Below are 19,934 nucleotides of genomic sequence, written 5' to 3'. Positions count from 1 at the left end.
CTGTCCTGAGAGCTACCATATGTTTGGATATCACTAATGGCAACATCTAAATAACCAGTGACCCGTTTTAATTCAAGAGGAAACCTTTAAATTGGATAGATGTCAAGCATGAAAAAAAAAGAAATGTTACATCAATATACATTTTATTTTTATTATTTACTCTTTTTAAAGATTTAATAACTTGTTTTTTTTTTCAGATGTTTATCTTACAATATCCTCAGATTCAGTCATTTGTAAAAACATTCATGAGGCGTGTATAAAAAAAACAGGGCATCACCGAGTAGACACATCAATCCACACACTTCCTCAGACATATACATAAAAATGTATGCAATTGTCCCTATGTATTTTACACATACATATACACATTTATATATAAAATACACTTTTAAAGTGTTGGTTATTTGTTCAATTCGTGGTCGTAATGGGGTTTATCTTTTCAATCTGTCATTATCATGAAAACTGGAGAAAAGTTCCGTGTAGAAAAGGAAAACTATGATCGCCTGTGGCAGTCTTTCACAGAAAGACTTGAGGAAGGCAAAAACATAACTCAAGCCTACCCTGCCTCTACCAAACAAGGAAAAGAGTAGAATCACTCACTCCTTGATACAAAGAGAAAGAAAGAAAAAAGAAAAAGAAAGTTTTACAACTGCAAAAACAAATGTATGTGCCTGTAGCCTCTAACTCCAGTCTGAAAATTTTCATTAGTTCTCCTTGCATCCTTGCTTGGTTGAGAAGATCATAGTGAGTTACTACAGATCTTCTCCCCAGTTCCTGTGGAGGAGTCCCAGAATCCCTGGGGTGGGGGTGGGGGGGTGTTCAATCCAGTAACCAAAGTCTCCTCTGTCTTTTAACCATCATATCTGATGATACTTCACTTGCTACCAAACCATAAAATCTCAAGGTAAATCCTCTAATAATAACAGGATGATTACAGATCAGGATTTGAACACTGTCATTGGACAAATCTGCTCTAAGCATTCTGGGCAATGAGAACAGGAACACAAGCAGAGGGCAAAAAGACAACATATCCTTCAAAAGAAGCAGATATAAACACCCCTGACCAATTGAATAAAGGTGACAAAGAAATGAGAAAATAAATACAAATAAAGCAAATTAGAATATCAGCAGGGGTATGCCTGTCAAATCACACAGTCATAAAATAAAATAAGTATTTGTTGGGATTAATTAATAGCATAACAACAACACCGCATTATCAATCTTAATGTTTCTCCTTTACACCATCTCAGTGAGGAAAGTAAGTCACTTTGATTAGCTTCTTCGTTTTACTTCCGACAGGAGAAAAGAGAAGTTCTTTGTGATTGTTGTGGGACAGGACAGGCTGTTCCAACCAGTAAATATTCTCCATCAAACGTCAACCTGCATTCCAGTTTAGTCCTTCAAAAATGATTCAGTCCTCCTTCCTCTCTGCCTCTCTTTTATTGCCGTCCATTTCAGTAAGAGAATTAAAAAGGAACTTTTTGGAGAGAATTCCGTGAGTATTTTACAAAGACACTGTCATTTATCACCGAGGAAGCGGCAGTAAACACTATCCTTACGTACAAAAAACAAACCAGCAAAAGACCATAGCCTAATCCCTGTGGATTGGATGTAAATGTTTTAAATGATGAGAACATGTGTTACTTTATTCTTAATGTTTTTCCAAAACTCTTCCAAGTTCCTCAGTGGCAGACTTTGCAGCTATTGAAAATGACTAGTTAATTATTTGTACACTTTTATATGAAAAAAAAACAAAACAAAAAACAGAGTAGCTGAGGTAAAAAAGGAGAAACTGCAGGAGAAGGTGAATAATGGTGGACACAAAGATACACAGGAACAATATTCAAAGCTGTGATACAGTGGGGGCAAGATCATGCTCCTGAGTCCACATGTGAGCAAAACAGAGTGACAATTAAATGAGCAAGAGGTATACCGAAGACAGTGATGTCACAACGGACTTGAAGAGGGAGAGGGATGGAGGGACTGGTTAAGTAAAAATCTGGACGAGGATGTAGTGATAGAATGATGGAGGAGACGAAGAGGCTAACTCCACAGTCCTGCGTAATTGCCATGCAGGCCAGAACAGAGAGGTCCACCTGCCACAAACAGCTTGGTGCCGGAGTCGTCGTAGCAGTGGGTGTACACCGCGTTGGGGAAGGAATGAATATCTGAGAAGTAACTCCTCCACGTCTCATCGTGATTCTGAAAGCAACACAGAGAGTGGACGAGCAGGAGAAGGAGGTTAGGAGGGAAAAAAAGTTATGACTATGTAAGTATTGTGTTACTGCAATGCTACCACATTTGTCAGAATCCCTACAGTTCAGGGCCTAATCGCCCTATAAAGGAGAAGTTTACAGGAAAAAAAAAAGAAAAGTGTACCAGCCAGCCTTTCCCAGTGGTGAGCTTGAGGATGCCATCTCCTGGGCACTTCCGGTACCCCCCAGCTGGATTCAAAGGGTTCTCCAGGAATCTCTGAGCTCGGATGTCATAGAAGAGCAGTGAACCTTGGCCGGTGCCCACTGTTACGATGTGCTCATAGAAACTCACTGAGCGGATCCCTGCACAAACAGACACAGATGTCTTAAATCCAAAGCTCCTCAGAAGTTAACGCCACCCCTTCCAGCTTGTTTGTGCTTTCAGACTAAACAGCTGGGTCCTTGAGTTACTGTATCACTGTCTGCCCACGCAAATCTCTGACACATACTTTAGCAATTGAGATCTAATATAATATGGCCAACTGGGAAAGGTATTCAATATGTAAACATTGTCTCTTGCTTGTCTTATTAGCTTCTTTTGGAGGTTTTCAACACGCATCACTCACCACTTCCTCTCTCTCTGGAATTGACAGACTTGATGCTGTGTGTAGGCTGCCGTGGATCCAGAAAAGAGACGTGGGCCTGAGAACCCACAGCGTATACCGACCAGTCCTGTCCATATGCCAAACACACATTCTCTTTGCAGTGAGGCAACTTGGTGGACAGTATCTGGAGGGAAACAATACAGAGTGTTAAATATTTCTTTGTATGAGCATGCATGACTGTCAAGTTCCACAGCTATCCAGAAAAACTCCACTGTGACGCTCCATTACATAAGTGTAATCTAAGATATAACAATCTAAGAACATCAGAGGAATACTAGGGTAATCACCCTATTCATGAATAGTTGAATGTATTACCCTAGCATGTAGTATGCAGAGGAAAGGCTTATAATACTGATTATTAGTCAAACTATGTATTCTAATTTACCTTGCACAAGTTGTGCTCAGCTTTCCAGAGGTGGAAATAGCCATCCAAGGATACAGCACCCAGTTCCTGCAAATGAAAAAACAGCATGGGAAGACGAGACATAAATGACAGAAGCTGTAGTGTGGAGCAGAACCCAGAAAGAACAGCTACCCCTGATCAATATTTTGTAAGAATATAACAAATCATTCTAAACCTCAATGTTTGGTTAGTACCAAACACTCTCCCCCTGTAGGCTTTATTAAGACAATGTAAAACTTGATAATTTCCCCGTCAGCTTGAAAAAAAGATGCACATAACATCATTAGAAAATCTTCAGACCCCTCCTGCAGCATAATTCACTTCTCTGCTGTCCATCTGTATGATCAGTATGTTTCAAATTTTGCTTTCTTAACCAAATATGTCAAAAATATGGGTAAATGCATTGCTTCCATCTGTTGCTAGCTCAGTGAGATGTTTACATTCATCTCCCATGACTATTGGTGCATGTAACATCCAGCTCACTGCACAAGCGATGAATGGATGAAGTGTGTGATGTTTTTTTTCCTTGACAATCAATTAGCACTCATGAATATTTATCATTATAAAATGACGTAAAGTTTGTGGGCTCAAACGACCTCTTTCAAATATCCTGTTTCCATAAAAAAAAGACTACCAGCCAGTATATTAAGACTTGTAAGAAATATTACAGAGAACACAATAACATATTTTCCCAACAGCTGCGTCACAAGGAACCTTACTTTATGGCTGTTGTTGAAGGCCAGGGCACGGACTTTACAGTTGTATGGGTTGGTGTACTCCTTTGGGATGTCTTCGAGGGCACGGTGGGAGATATGGGCGTAGGAGGGTACTGTCTGCTCATTCATTCTACTCATTTCAGCCTGGCTCATTACTTCCTCTGTCACCTCCCATAGGCCCATGGAGCCATCTCTGGACCCTAAGCATTAAAATCAACACACAATATATCTATATTACTGACTAGACTATTCATCTACTAAATACATACTACAGTCGCATCATAATATAGGGTTGTTATCAGGGTATGTAGAGGACTGACTTGGAATCAGGAAACTCAGAAAAAAAACTTACACCATAGCTCATACAACTCACCAGAAACCGCCATGTTGTCACTGATCCACGCTATAGAGAAGATCCAGTCATTGTGGCCATCCTGAAAAACAAATGGCTACTATTTAAAATCAAAACAAGTCATGCACAACCTTGTGTTGCTGGACACCGCTTAATGGCTGATGCACCCATGGTACATGAATAACCAGCCAATAATCTTCATATTCAATACTCTTCCCTGGTTCTGCTGTGATTTATATGTTAGCTGTTTTATTGGTGTCTATTAAAGCTATTTCAAGATCTGGCTTAGAAAAAAAAGTGTTGAAAAGTAGCCAGTGGCTAGCTATGGCACATCTACAGTGATCAATATTGATTAATGTGCCATGAACCTGTCATTTAAATAAATAAATGACAACTGCTTAAGAATCACTTTCCAGACTGAAATGTCTCAACAGTAATGAAATAGATTGGCACAATATTAGATACACACATTCATTCATATTCATGTTCAGTACGGCTGAGACTGATGAGAGGTCAATTATTACTGCCCTCTATCTTTTCTAAAACAGATTGCTGAACACATGGAAATTTTGAAATTGTAATGGCAATAAATGAAAAGTCAGTGGATCAAGTCTTGGCAATCCGTCCAATAGTTGTAGATATATTTCACTCTTCACCAAAGTACAGGACCAATCAACATGGCATCTCTACAACCCCTCTGCTGACAAGGCCACAAACCATCTAGCCTGGTAACCAATATTAGTTAACATATATCACAGACAAATATTCTAACAATGCTGCGCCATTTAAGCCTTTTTCAACAATGTTGACCAAGTAGTCAAAACTTACATCTTCCCTGGATGAGCAATGCTTACAGGACTCAAGACACTCAGGCTGGTGCATGAACGGTTCGATGGTTATTTAATAGTAGTCTTTAATAGTTTGTGGGAATCGCAATTAAACAAGTAATGGTGGGCCAAGAATGGTTCATTAAACATAAAACCATAACTGGATGTCTGTAAACCCAAACCGATCCAAACCACTTACGTCTCCAACACAGACAGGATCCAGTGTGGGCAGCTGGTAGATGGCCAAGCTGTTGGGGTTGTCTCCTCCTGTGGCAAGCAGTGATCTGGATGGGTTGAGTTCGATAGCGTGGATTCCACAGCCCTGCTGGTCCATACGGGAACGTGAGCCTCCTGTGGGTTGGTAATGCCGACCCGCCACCACTGCACCCACCGCCTCAGAGCCTCCACCGTTACACTCCCTGTCTTTCAGCATGGGAATGCGCGTTATCTGCCCCGTCAGGACATCGGCCACAAAAAGCTGCAGGTAAAGGCAGGAAAGGCACGTGGTTAGCCTAGCATATACAGGTACATTTTAATGTGTGTCCACTGTTCCCTGATGTTGAAATTAGTTATTGAATGAACACACACAACTCTTTTGAAGGTACAATAATGCTAAACTTAATCTCACTTATGAACATCATCTGAAGACACCTGATCTCTTTCACTTGAGGCAGTAACTAATACCCAACTCTGCAGGGGCAAACCACCAATATCCAACAGAATGCCATGGCTTCAGATTTGGTGTTGCTGAGCCTCATACTGGATTGCTTCACACTCAACTGCAAACCACCGCAGCATGCACTGTGCATCACAGCCTTGTGACCCTTGCAGGCCTACATCACTGGAAATACACAGGAATAGAATCCTCAGGTCACCAAACTGGAAGCCTTTTTCTTCAACTAGAAATTCTGTCATATATATGACAGACCCCAGTCGTTTTTGCAGACTGCAATCCTTTACATTTGGTTCACTCACTGACCAGGGATTTCCATGGTGAAGACACAAAATAAAAATGAAATAAAGACTGCCCCCACTAATGTCGGAAGAAAGAATTTTTTTAAGATATATTAGCATAACTAATATTCAGGCCCAACAAACAAAGGTCATCTTATTTATTTCCTGAGGGACTCCGAGCTGACTTTTGTGAGGAAAACACTTTTGAAAGATTAATCGATAATAGACTCGATTCACAGCAGACATTTTGACTTGTCAAACAGGAAAAGCAGAGGTGGATATAATAACATTAATCATGGCTGTAGTCCAATTAGTTGAGCCAGTTCTAAGGCTCTGGTATTGTACATGCTTACTCACTGACATAACTTACTGCAACACTTAATGGAATGGAGCTATTGTTAATGCCATTTACCTCTGTTTTACCTGCTTTTACAAGTCACAGTGTCTGCTGTGAAAAGGTCTATATATAGGAATGCCCGAGCAATAAATGCAGGTTAGTAATGCAATGATATCTCACCGTGTTACACTTGGTCCCACACACCACCTGCCGGTGATTGAGCCACTGTGAAGCAAACACCTTGTTGAGTCGCCCTAGAGAGAACTCCCTCTCCTTGAGTATGCCAGGGAGCCGGCCGGCTGCAAAGCCCCGCAGGCTCCGCTGGAGCCGCAACTCATGCTGCTGCTGAGGTCTGAACTCCCGCCCCCGGAGGGCACATACCACCGAACGCCGACTGCACCACCACTGCTGGGCATGACGTGACGAACAAGAAACACGGCTCCGCTTGTGTGGCGCCTGACACCAGCCCAGCTGGGGAAAGACAGCAGAAAAGGGTTAAAGGGCTTTGAGATTTTCTGTGGGAAAAGCACAAGACTTTTGTCAAGTTCAAAATGTTTCAGAGACTATAAATAATTATGTTTTACATACAACTGTGGACAGGGTCTCTTAAAATTAAGTTGGCTGCCAATAGCAAATGTACAAAAAATATAAAAATTAAATAAGTCTTAAAATAATATGAACTAATTCCATCACATCTTTTTCAGGTCTCTTAGTCCCTATTTTAATATCACAGAACCTTTGTGCTGAGCCCAACCCATCTCGCTGAGGACTGTGGACACATATCTGTAACTCACTGATACAGAGAGTTTGTGGATCACGGGAGTATTACAGCAAAAACACACACATACACACACACACACACACACACACACACACACACACACACACACTGTCACTGACACTTCGTCAGGCTGGGTCAATACAGGTGTAGTACTCAATAGGATGAATTTAATACATCTCTCTCACGTATGTCAGTATTAATGGCTGTCTATAGAGGAGGTGTAGACCCAATGTTAGACATTAGACCCCATAAAACCTCTTTTACTGCATTAACACTAGTCAGGAACACAACAAAATATTTTTCTCTCTCTCCCTCAAACACATATGCATTAAAAAGTGTTTACAGTGAGTAAAAATAAGGTGCACCGGCCACACTCACACTTTTGTCTGTCCATCAATAAATCCATTTAATCTCTGCAAAATTCACACTTCTATTCACACTTAACAATTTACAACCTCAGTTTAAAAATGACTTTCCAGTGGGAAAGTTTCCAGTAGGATTATCATTTTGCTTTGGATTTAAAAATATTAGATTTACATTATTATTGTAACAGTAACAGAGCTGCCACAAGAGCTAGTCTTGTAATAAAATGACAACATCATCAGGTGGATGACTTAATGCATGTTAAATTTGGTAAAAACAATGCTGAGCACACGAAGGAATGGAAATATCCAGGAGTGCCTGATGAGCTACAGCACTCAGTACTGACAGAAGACAATTGGAAGCATATGAATTTACATAGTAAAATATTAGATTTTTAATAGTCCAGCCCTAACCTGATCATTAATATTCACTTCAACTTGTGTAACAGTCCTGGGCCAGAGAAAAAAACAAAACCCCACAAAGGTATTTGTAGTCAGTAATTCTCAAAAGAATCTGTGGTGCTTTTTCTTGTAGTTTTAGTTAATGTAGATGTGGTTGAGTTCTGCTGGTGAACGATGGTGGCCCCACAGGCCCGAGACATGACCTGACAATGTTGACATGCAATGCAGTGAAGGTAGACGGTATAATATTTTATATATTTGTTGATATTTGTTATTGATTTGATATTTATAAAAACAAATCTAATGATACTGCCTCACACTTTCTGTTTTATGCAGGAGCATGTTTTGCGGTGTGACAGCTCAGAGGTCATGGCTGAATGTACAGATAAGATGATGAGAAACACCGTGTGTCAGTTCAGCAAGGGTCCATTACCTACGGTTAGTCTACCTGTAAGTCAGCTAGCTAACTTACAGTTAGCTAGCTAACTGTAAGTTAACGTTTCCCCTAGCTTAGTAAGAAGCTACAGCTTTGCCTGGTAATTAACTGCTTTAGGCACATTCAGTTTTCTACTATGTGTAACGCTATTCTGGATGGCCACTTGAGGGTGACAAGTGATGACCCCAACCGAACAAGGGACTGACAGCCTTATCTACCTACGAGTAAATTATTTTGTCGTGACCACAACTGAATTATGGCCCTAATAAGGTAACGTAGCTAGCCCTTTGGCTAATGTTAGCTGTCATATTGATAACGGACTACCGTTGGCTAACGTAATGCTAACATTAGCGGGCACTGACTTTCAAACAGAAACACTGTATTTACTGTTTAAACATGAGCACAATTGTGATTGTTCCGTGTATGTTTTACCAAAGTGGTGTAGTAGTAAATCTGTGAAAACAGAATCAATAGTCTGCTTATGATATAGAGTGCATCAGCTCAATCTGGCTGGCCCAGTGCTAGTTAGCATGCTAAAATAACCGACTGGATAGCTAATATGGATCCGCACCGGTTTCCGCCTACCTGTTGTTGGTCCTTGGGCTCTCCTGCCTTCCTTTTCCTGCTAACTGTTTTTCTCGCCATAATCTGACACACACAGTTCCCTCACCCACATGGAGGGTAAAAGTGACGCTGGACACTGGATCATATAATGGCGATATGCTATTTTGTTCCTTGGCCCTCGCTGGCAGCGTCCGACGACGAGGGAGGGCGATCACATACGGGAGAGGTTGGTTCGTCGCTGGCTACGATTATCACTGAACCCCTATCCTAAGCTCCTCTCCTGGGCTCCCAAACAATGCTGCACGGGTGCCGTACAACCTATCCAGTTTCCACAGAGTCGCTAGCTAAATCCAGAGGGTTCAGACTCTCTTTTTTCCTGCTAGGTCGCGTCAGCAACGGCGAAAGCATTGAGTAGCGCGCAGCCGCACTCAAATTAAACATCAACAAAAACAAGGTCGTACGTGAACGCGAACGTCATGCGTGCTCGTTCACGCGAAATGCGTGTAGCCATCGGAGGCCATTAATCTGATGATGATTCTAATCTCCGTTTTTGTTTTGTGCCAAAACTGAGTAATTTAGTAAATCATTTTGTATTATAAATGTTATTACACTAATGTAAAAGGTTCAAAATACATTCCTTAACTTTAAGCTTTCAATTTTTAAAATAATTAATATAGTATCAAGTATATTGATCAGTCACATCCTAAATTAGAATGTGCATTTTCATAGAAATTGCGTGATAGATGCAACCAGCTGCTGCTCAGATTTGCTGCTTTCTTACAGGTCGCGCAATTTATTCGCAGGTGCAGTTGCAGCCTCTCAGCTGTTGCTGCTGAAGCTGGCGACTATTGAGGCTGGCAGCTGCATCACCTTTTCTTTCAGCTATTAAATCTGATGGCACACAGAATCCACAAGTGAAAGACTTTTTTCTTGTACAACTAAGTGTTATCATTAAAACATCAATAACTGTCCACACTGTGGCGCTATCACAACAATTTTTGACTGTGAAGTATTTCACCATGAGCCAGATGCCAAGTTTCAATTTTTGTAGCCTTTACATGTTTCGATATATATTACTGTTTTTATGCACTCCTCATTTAGAAAAAAAAACATCTTAATTTTAAGTGTTATCTACATGCTATTTACAAGCTGACATTCCCTACAATTTATGAGGGGAACCATGTTTCTAGCTATCACTATTAAGCAAATATTCTTTGTTTTTGTTTAGTATGTTTTTTAATTAATGTCTCTAGTGGCGAAACTGCATCAAACTCTGCTGTCTTAATTGTGGTTTCAGTCTCTATAATTGAGCAAAATTTGGTTGCAACTGAATTAAGTATTTAAGAGTCATAGCAGATTGAATATATTTGACCACACCCACAAAAGAATGTTAAGTAATCATGGAAAAACGATCCATGATATCTCAAATTAAATATAGAGATAGTGTTCGGGTCCTATAAACTGGATATGTACCAGGTTTGGTGAAACTTGGATCAAGGGAGTCAAATGTATGTCTAGCAAACAATTTAGTGAACTTAATCAGTCTTCTTCATCATCCACTGCATGACCACCAAAATATGGCTGATGTGGAAATCTGAAATCACACAGATGAGTCTGCATTATGTAGGACCTTAACTCTGATCAATTAACAGACATTAACCGTTACTTCACAGTTGTCTCAGTTTATTTACCCTGGTAAGCTCAGGCAGGCCAAATATGGCCTCTATTCTGTTGCATATTCGTAGTTTTTCTGCTGACTAGGCCTCACAGTTGGATGTTTCCAGTTGCCACTGACAATACCTGGATGGACAATCATCTATGTTGTTGCTGCCTTGCCAAATGAACATAGAGAATTAAAAAATGCATTTGCTGTAGAAGACAGAAAACAAGGAGCAGGAAAGTTGTATTTCCTCACCACCTTCATGTAACACATTTAATCTGTCATGACCATAGTTGGAAAAAAATAACCATTATCAAATTAAACTCAGAAAGCATCACCAGCAACAACCAAGTCTCACCACTAAAAAGATGTGCACATTTAATCATGTGGATTTTCCAGCTCATTCAAGAGGAAATTGAACATTTTGTAAATCACATTGTAGGAGCCTGGGAAAGAACACTCAGCTCACCCTCCTTCTAGTATACCATTAAGATCAATGTTCATTAGATTCATTAGAGCCCCATGTTCTATAAAGTGGTGACGTAAAAGTGGATCTGATATATAAACCCTTAAACTCGATCCCTTAAATAATGATAACCTAGCTGCATTTCATCCCTGCATAACTAAAAGATCACAACAGAAATGGAAGGAGGCATTGATGGAGAAGGTCCAGAACCTGTTATACTGTATTCAGCCAAGCTTTTGTGGCTGTAAGAGGAGAGGCAAGTGGACATCAGCTTGCTTTATGTATGATTAACAAAACCACACTTGAGTTATGTATGGAGACAATAATACCACTTATGTGTTTGTCTGTAAGGTAAGAGTGCTGTTCATCTTCATCACAGTAAATCAAGATGGAAGGCTATTAAAAAACAGAACCCGTTGACTTCTTAATGTCAACCACATACCAGACTTCGACATTGGCTGAAGTACAGATACTAAATCAAGTAAAATTACGTCTGTTTTGACAATAAACGGCACAATAAATAAATTTGTCAAACTCAAAGGTTGTTCTAAAATAGATTGGTAGCTAGAAATGTTCTACTTGCATCTGTGGAACACGGGACAAAGTATTGGACCTCGCTCAAGCTAAGTGCCAGTTCTCCGAGTCACTTTTTGCTAACTTTAAGCCCTTAATCTGTTACCATGCCTCTCATAATCCCCATCAGTACTATAGAGCTCAACATTATGGATATTTCTGCCATCTTTGCCCTCGGTGCATCTGAGCAGCCATGCTTTTTAAACATATGTAGCATGAAACTCAGGAGGTCCATTAACACATACTATGAAAATAAAGGATGCTGGCCTTCTTTTAAACAATGATACCTAATCAACATTTTTTGGCATGTGGTGACTGAACCTTTTTTTTTACTTTTACATTTAAGACTGTGGAGATGCCAACAAACCTAAAATCAAGATGAACTCTCATTTCATAATACACGAGAAAAAAAAAGTGGACAAGTCAACAAATCAGAGTCATGTTTGATGAGATTTTGTGGCATGAAATCCAATAACAGAATAAATGATAGAAATCACTGAAATCAAACCTTTTCTAATTACATCCAAATTTCAAGCAAGGCTTGACAACCTTTCTTTATCTCCCAACAATAACTTGAGGCTCAAAATACCAGTCATCAGTCACAAATATGAAATATCTCTATTGCACTGTGATGAGGCTGCAAAAGCAACCCTCACTTACATCTTTTTCTTTTTAAACCACTCACTCTTTTCCAGTCTGCAAACAAAAGTCCATGACAGTTAAAAGTGTCACTTTTGTAAGTTAACATATCTTACATTATCATATCAAACTCTTTATTTTTAAATGAAAGTGTCAGTGTACTATTTTAAATAAGTCGATAATTATGAAATGTGTGTGCGCCTGTGCAGTATGCGACACCTCAGTGCCAGTGGGTTGTGGGATATTTCTTAATATTTCCTACAGAGGAACTTTCCCCATCTCTCCCCACTCCTTCAACAGGCCATTCCAGTGCAGGTCAAAGAACATACTGGGGCAGTAGTATCTCTTATGTTCTGAGTTATAATGACTAAGGATCTATTATGCAGTTCCTAAAACAGAAAGCAAAGAAATGGAATCTTTAAACTGAGATGAAAAAGTGCTCAAATGAACAGAAATACAGACATGAATAAATGAAAGCATTAAGTTGAACAGAGCTAGGTGCAGGGCACCAGAGCAGAGAGGGCACTTCTTGAGAGTCAGTTCTCTGTCTGGTGACTGTGCCTTTTTTTTTTTTTTTCTTTCTTACTTTTAATGTTAGTAGGTTCAGTTTGAAGATAGCCTCCACAAGGCCCCCTATCCCCTCCACCATTTACTAGGTCTGCACTGAGCAGTGGAAGATGGCAGCTTAATTGTTGGGAGTCTTAAGAGTTCAAACTGGTTTTTCTGTGTTGCACTCACTGTCTCTCCCCTTTCGGTCCTGCAGCTTTGCCTGCAGTCAGATAAAGACTTCCAAGTGGAAGCAAATCAGAATGGCATCAAAATGCCACAGCCCAATTCTTCCAGTTTCTCCATCCCAGCTCCGTCATTTGTTGCATTCTTGAAAACCTATCAGTGTCAAATCCTGGAGCACACCCCCAGGATTTCTTAAAAAAAAAAAAAGAAAACACCGCCACGAAGAATTGTTACACTTTGACCCCCTCCACTCTAGGCACACAGTCTTTAAGAAGTGCTGAGACACAATACGTTTTAGCACAGAGAGAAATACAACTGTCTCCCAGCTGTCCCTTCCACAGCCAAGGCAAGGACAGGGCATGGTGTGACAGGGTAGGCAGAAGGAAAGATGCTGTGTTGGGTGGTAGCGGGAGGCAAGCCCTGGGCTGGGCTTTGGTTGGCTGGCTAGTTTGGCTCAGCTAGCTGCGGCACGAGCCATCAGGTCCTCTAGAGCCTTGTCCTGATCATTGTTGTGGACCAGCAGCACCTCTTTGATGGCATCCCGCTCAAATCCCATTTCACCAAATCTCGACATTAGTTCAAGGAACTGCAAAGCCTAGGAAGGACGAAAAAAATATTTAACTACTATATATCATAAAATCTATTAATGTAATCTACAGACTTCGCTAAATTACTAACAGCCAGGGAAATGTAGAAGTATAACTCATATTTCAAAGACTAAACATTGTTTTCTCTCTCCAGCGATCTGACTTAACATATAAACACAATGCATGTTTTTGAAATATATTGTACAAACCTTTTCCTCTGAGCATTGGTACATCTCTAAACATTCTTCCACTGCACTTGCATCGAAGCCCCGGTCACACAGACGTCCAGACAAAATAAGATAATCCAGTACCTTGAACAAACAATAAGTCCAAGTTTATTATACCTCTACTTTGGATGTGAAATTAATTAGACTTAAAATAAGTATTGCATAATAGACGAACAAAAGATCAATGTGAGGATTCTAGTTTGATTTTGTGAAAAAAATAAAATATATTATGGGTTGAAATTACATGATATTAATGTTTTGTGAGATTCATTTATCGCCCTCTTCATGCTGTATTTGGCTTACATCTTATAAATTGGTAATGCCAGGTGCTAGTTCATCATTTAAAACCAGCTGGTAAAAAATAAATCTTAGATACCAACTCCATAGGACCTCTTATATTTTGCTTTTATTTATCTACTGCTGCCATATTCATGTGACAATGGTTGGTAAGGTCATATTGTTTAGTATTCTGTAGAGACCACAGGAACTGATCTATTGCCCTAACCTTTGAGACAACAGACAGTGTAATGCAACAACTTTATTTTAATTTAAGGCTATATTTACAGATGCATTGATGCGTCACTGAACACAATTGCACAACCACACAAATAATGAACTGTTTCACATGTCGGACAGTAAGTACGCTAGGAATCCAGATTTCTGTGCATTGGTGTGAGAGGGAGTCGCACCTGCTCCACGTTCTGCCCTTGTCTTTGCATGGCCCGTAGCACACCCTCGTAAGAGTAGCCCATGCCTACAAGGGTTTCCACACACTGACGTTCGCTGGGGGTCATGCTGAGCAGGGCTCCGCCACACGGCAAACCAGCAGATCCTGACCCTGGGTTGGCCTAGTGAAAAAAAATGAGTGAATATCAAAATATTATCATATTTCTTACTTACCATCTCCCAATCTAAGTTGCCATACCACACACAAACCATACATGCAATTGGTCATATACTGTATGCTGTATGTACACTCACCAGTTTCAGTGTGCCACTCTTAGTGTGGCTGGGTGGTTGTGGCTCAGGGGCAACAATAACTTGGGTCTTGGGTATTGCCGGCGGACTGCCATTGGGTAGGTTCTGTCGTGGAGCAGGGATGGGTGCAGGGAGTGGGCAGTACTTCACTGGCTCTGGGTCACCAGAGTCAGAGAGCTTGGGAAAAGTCAGAGAGCGGATGTTACATGGTCGGTCATCCGTGTCAAACCCCACTCTCCCAGGATGCCCAACTCTGTCCATGTCCAGCAAGGCAACCAACCCATTGGGTTTGTGGGTAAAGCCTGGTTTGGCCGGGAGGCTGGTGTTGATGCTGGGAGGAGATGGGCTGTTTCCACGTGACACTGACCCCATCTGGGAGACCTCTGGTGGGGATACAGAAGGAGGAGGTTGAGGTTGGGGCTGGCTCTGGAGGATGTTCCTGAGCTCCTCCTTATCGTCCAAAGTTTTGAGCTCCAACTTGTCAAATGGGTCCTCTTCCCGCTCAAAGTCAGCTAGGTTGAGGCTGTGTGGCTGAGGAGTGCTCGGCTGGGTTTTCCTGGGGCCAAGGCTTGGGGCAGGCAGTGGTGTGAGGATGGCATTATGGCTCAGCCCTGCCAGGACGGGGTTCAATGCTGGTGGTAGAAGGTCCTGGTCGTCTGCAGCAGACCGGGGTATCTTCCCTCCACCACCATCAATGTCCTGGGCCTGAGCCAAACACTCTCTATTCTCTGCCTCCTGCTTGGCTGCTGCCTCTTCTGCTCTGGCCTCTGCTGCTCTGGCCTCAGCCAGTTCAACCCCCCAACGCACACTTCGCCTCTCCAAAGAAAAGTCATACTGTTGACATTGTAGATTGTAGAGAGAGGAAGAATGGGGATGAAGTGCAAAGCGGGCACATAGAGTAACAGAGAAAAGGAAAATAATTATCAATACAAGAGTGACATGATGATGATCTAAATTACTATAAGCTGAGCATAAGTAGTTTGCTCATTTCCAGTACGACTATTCATGTAATGTTTACAAAGCAGGACTGAAAGCAAGCCCCATAATGATGAGTGCCATAATATGTGTGGATCAGCTCAGTTAAGCACCTCTGTGAGGATGATCCAAAGATCTATGTAAGTGCAGCAGCTAAAAAACAGTGCAAAATCAACATCTCCCCTACACCTGACTTGCCTGTGTGTCCAGAAGCAAAGAGCCACAGTCAGGCAGGCAGAAGCCAACAGGCACCCCCACTTTGGCTGGGCAGCGGAATTTTTCATTAATTTTGAAGGGAACATCATCAAGGTAGCTGATGGGTCCTGTGTACAAAAACAAAGTGAACATAGGTTAGAGGAAGAGGCACTTGACATATAAGCACCAGCAGATCTTCAACCTACACTTAACTCACAGCTCAAAACAATGGTCAAACAGTGAAACATGTATTAGATATAGGCACTCACCATTGTTGTATGCATCTGATCCAGACTTCCTCGCAGCCATTTAGAGACTCTGAAAAAAGACCTGACTCCATAAGTTAGTGAGCAACAAAAGTGCCACGGTTTTTTTTTAGATGACAAACGGTTGATAATTACAAGCCATAGGTGAATGTATCTTCAAAACAGACCATGATGCACAAGTTTGAAAACATGCCCAAAGTGGATTTCCCCAGTTTCACCTGCCTGCAGTTGTGACATTTTGTCTGACATGGAGGCTTCTGATATTTACGTATCTTTCATTTATGTCTTTCACTGAGCTCAGAAACTCGTCCTACTGAACAGTTATAATCAAAGCGTAAGAGCAATGACACTTTATCACATGGTTGTGCAAAATGTCCCTTCTATTCAAATGACAACTCTTCATTATCCCACTGGCTTTGCTTATCAAGTCACATAATCCCATTACTTGGTCATGCCGTGCAACAATGCCTGTCATTATCAACACAGAGACGCCACTGTGTTCACATCTGCTGACACAGAACTTTGATCTGTGTGCTGGTATAGACCCATGTTCAGTAGGAAAAGCAATTAATTTGATCCATTTACACGGATGAAAGAGGCTGATTTGTCAGTATAATGTTCTTAAAGCTCCAACAAGCTAAGTTTTAAATAAACACTGAATCAAATGGCTCACTGATATATGATTGGGTGGCAAATATTGCATTGCATTGAAAATCAACACCCAACCCGACATCTCTTTGCTTTTGTGTGCTTGTTCACTTGATTAAATCCAATCTCATCAATCCCCCATATAAGACCATATAGCCAGATATTTCTACAAAAGAGACACACAAGCCAACTGTACACTACACACAAAATAGGATTGAGAAAGAAAATGAATGCCTGGTGACAAAATATGAGCATCTATCAAGCCAAAGAGAGAAAGACAATTTTCTCAGGAATTTGTGGGATCAAACTTTTGCTCAAAGGAAGGTGAATATTGGCCTTGGATCCACAGGACTGCACAAAGATGTCTACTGGACACCTAGAGAACAGGTTTCTTACACCTAAACCATAAGTAACTGATAATCAAATATTATAATGCTTAATGCTCTGTTTCAATTAGTTTATTTTATAGTCTGTCTGCTTCCCAGTTTTCAGAAACTGCTTAAGGCATCTATAATGTTGCTGAGACATTAGTCATACATCCACTTATACTTACAGAGTAACAGTTTCACTAAAACATTTTTTTTTTTAAATAACCAGTGAGAGACCAATAATGAGAGACTAAGGACCCTAAAATATGACTATGATTCATCCTGGTCAAATTGAGGTGGATCTCTGGCATGAAAGGGTTACTGAACATTAACATCTTGTTATCAGTCTATGCCTTCTGGTACCTTCTGTTGAAAATATAAAATGGCCAGTAAAGGCCTCAGGCACTCCAAGACAGTGACCAGGGGCATAAATGAGAAAACCTAAACCTTTTAACACATCTGAGTCAAACTGCAACCTACAGGCAGGCAACATGTACTACACTGACTTGGGAACTGGACATGTCCAGTTTCGCGTTTTGTACTTATAATTGCGACCAGATTACACGCCCTCTGGCTGATGATGCGTGGAAATGGGCCACACATGATCAGAATGTGTATCTCTGTCAGATTTTCTCAGCGTTAACTAATGTTGAGTAGTTAGTTATCCTGCTGTTAAAACCTTAAAGCACTTAGAGTTAACGTTACATAACATCCAACCACCGCAAGTTGTTGTTCCAATGAATTAGTACTCATGGTTAGAGCACAGTTTACACAAGTAGGTGCTAATGTTAGTAGTTAGGTTAGCTGGCTTGGGGGGTGCTAAACTGCTAATAACTTGCAACGATAACGAAAGCATCGCAGTAACTGTAGTTCATCATATATTCAAGCAAGTTTACGGAAATTGACATTTCAAAGCACCTAGCTGCCACGTATGGCTCATAATATCGCCAGTAGACGCACTGAGGTACGATGTAATTATCGGCAAGTATTACCTAAGTTGGGATAGCGTTAATTAGCAACAAGCTAAGCTACTACTATCTTTGGTTACTGCTAGCTCAACGCGCGAACAGCAAACATACAGACACACTTTAGACAAGAAGTCAACGCCGGGTGTGGCATTTGTTGGGTTTAGTGGACTATTGAGGTGGAATTAATTACGTCGCTGACAGTCACCACTAGCTGCTGGCTAATATTTTCGGGGAGAAGCTACTGTTCGTGCTAACACACTTAGCCTCGGCAGTGGCCTCCCTGTAACGTTGTGTGTCTGGGTAGGACAGACGACTGTCTCCGTTGACACCGCCCCTGAAACAAAACTGAGCCCACATGTAAACACAAACTCGTCTCACCTGTATCTGCTCCGTCTTGTTCTTTCAAAATGCGACGAAGTCTTGTCGAGATAGCACTCAAAGTTAAACTGTTCCGAATGAGTTTTATTTATTCTGAAATCTCTTTCCTGCTTCGGCGTGGGACGCCATCTTGATTTGTCAAGCTCCCTAACGCTGGTTCCTGTCTGACGTCACTCACCTACATGACGTCAGAACATAGCATCAACACATCCAGCTGTGAGTCAAGAAGCTAGCACACTGATAGAAAACAATGTTCGTTTTTAAAATCCATTCTTTATTTTTCTTTTGTATTTTTGGAGTAGAATGCAATGCATTCACAACTCCCTTAACTTAATATATAAAATGACAATAAGAAGCATACACAAAACTCCCATTGAATGAGTAGTAGCCTACTAAGCAAAATACAAATGTAATCAGATACAAAGTAAAAGCGTGTTCATTTTAAATCTAAATAAGCCTTTAGTGAGAAGAAGAGCAGCTCAAATCATTTATCCAAAAACCTGGGGTTGACAAAGTTAAGTTATTAATTTGTATTATATAATCTTTATTGTAGTTTTTGTTTGAAAAATTGAAAGATAGTGATCCACGATGATGATAATTGTAATGAATATGAGAATCCAATCGACTGTGAAATCCAACCATTCAAGTTTATTGGGAAGAATATTAAACTGCCTAACACAGCAATTTTATGCTTCCTTTCAATGTACTTCTCCCCAGTAATGTGGTTTGTCCTGCTAGTCCATAGATAACAGCCTGACCAAATCTAGGATTCCCTAAGATGTTTTATTATAAGACTGAGTAACATATCTTCTTCTAGCAGATCTTCTGCTCCCAACCTTGAACCAAAGTTAGTTGATTTATTTCCATGAGACTCTGAGAATTAGCAAAGACAGAATAATTAGACATCATAATTTTATTAATTTCTGAAATGAAGTTTCTGAAATGAAGTAATAGTGGTCAAATTTGAAGCTGTGCATATATCTAAATGGTTTTATTTATCTCAAAACCACAATGAAAACATAATACCTGTCTAGACTTAATTCCTAAGGGACATACATTGAAGTTCTACTTGCTGAAATTTTAAATAATATTTTAAAATAATGTTTTTATTAGTGAATCTGTGTGTGATGACGGTGATGACTGCATTGTATGACTGACTTACCAGAAGCAGATTTCTTCTCAGGTCTCTCAAGTAAAATGATCTTTATATCAATTAAACTTACCGAATAAGTTTACAGTTAACCAACTAACCAGAGACTGATTGGGAAATATAATGAGAT

At 40.5% G+C, this 19,934-nt stretch overlaps 2 protein-coding genes across 3 annotated transcripts; both read right to left on the bottom strand.

Moving 5' to 3' along the window:
• Window positions 1–126: 126 nt before the first annotated feature.
• Window positions 127–9,435, bottom strand: dcaf12 (DDB1 and CUL4 associated factor 12). Its single transcript, XM_056394763.1, has 9 exons — window positions 9,016–9,435; window positions 6,630–6,920; window positions 5,358–5,636; window positions 4,353–4,413; window positions 3,983–4,179; window positions 3,246–3,311; window positions 2,822–2,984; window positions 2,380–2,558; window positions 127–2,202 (listed from the first exon to the last, which is right to left on the bottom strand). Exons 1-9 carry the CDS (start codon window positions 9,073–9,075, stop codon window positions 2,044–2,046), a joined length of 1,455 nt encoding a protein of 484 aa, XP_056250738.1. The 5' UTR covers window positions 9,076–9,435; the 3' UTR covers window positions 127–2,043.
• Window positions 9,436–10,895: 1,460 nt separating this feature from the next.
• Window positions 10,896–18,805, bottom strand: ubap1 (ubiquitin associated protein 1). 2 transcript variants are annotated; one of them, XM_056400142.1, is made up of 7 exons: window positions 18,655–18,805; window positions 16,296–16,356; window positions 16,030–16,154; window positions 14,860–15,690; window positions 14,568–14,726; window positions 13,861–13,962; window positions 10,896–13,659 (listed from the first exon to the last, which is right to left on the bottom strand). In XM_056400142.1, exons 2-7 carry the CDS (start codon window positions 16,333–16,335, stop codon window positions 13,519–13,521), a joined length of 1,398 nt encoding a protein of 465 aa, XP_056256117.1. In that variant the 5' UTR covers window positions 16,336–16,356; window positions 18,655–18,805; the 3' UTR covers window positions 10,896–13,518. The 2 variants fall into 2 exon arrangements, with proteins under 2 accessions (XP_056256117.1, XP_056256109.1); XM_056400134.1 differs by having other exon boundaries at window positions 16,296–16,344.
• Window positions 18,806–19,934: the final 1,129 nt, after the last annotated feature.

Source organism: Seriola aureovittata, chromosome 2 (assembly GCF_021018895.1).
Source record: "Seriola aureovittata isolate HTS-2021-v1 ecotype China chromosome 2, ASM2101889v1, whole genome shotgun sequence".
NCBI lineage: Eukaryota > Metazoa > Chordata > Actinopteri > Carangiformes > Carangidae > Seriola > Seriola aureovittata.
The sequence above is the reverse complement of the archived record's forward strand: the minus strand, read 5'-3'. Positions and strand labels throughout refer to the sequence as shown.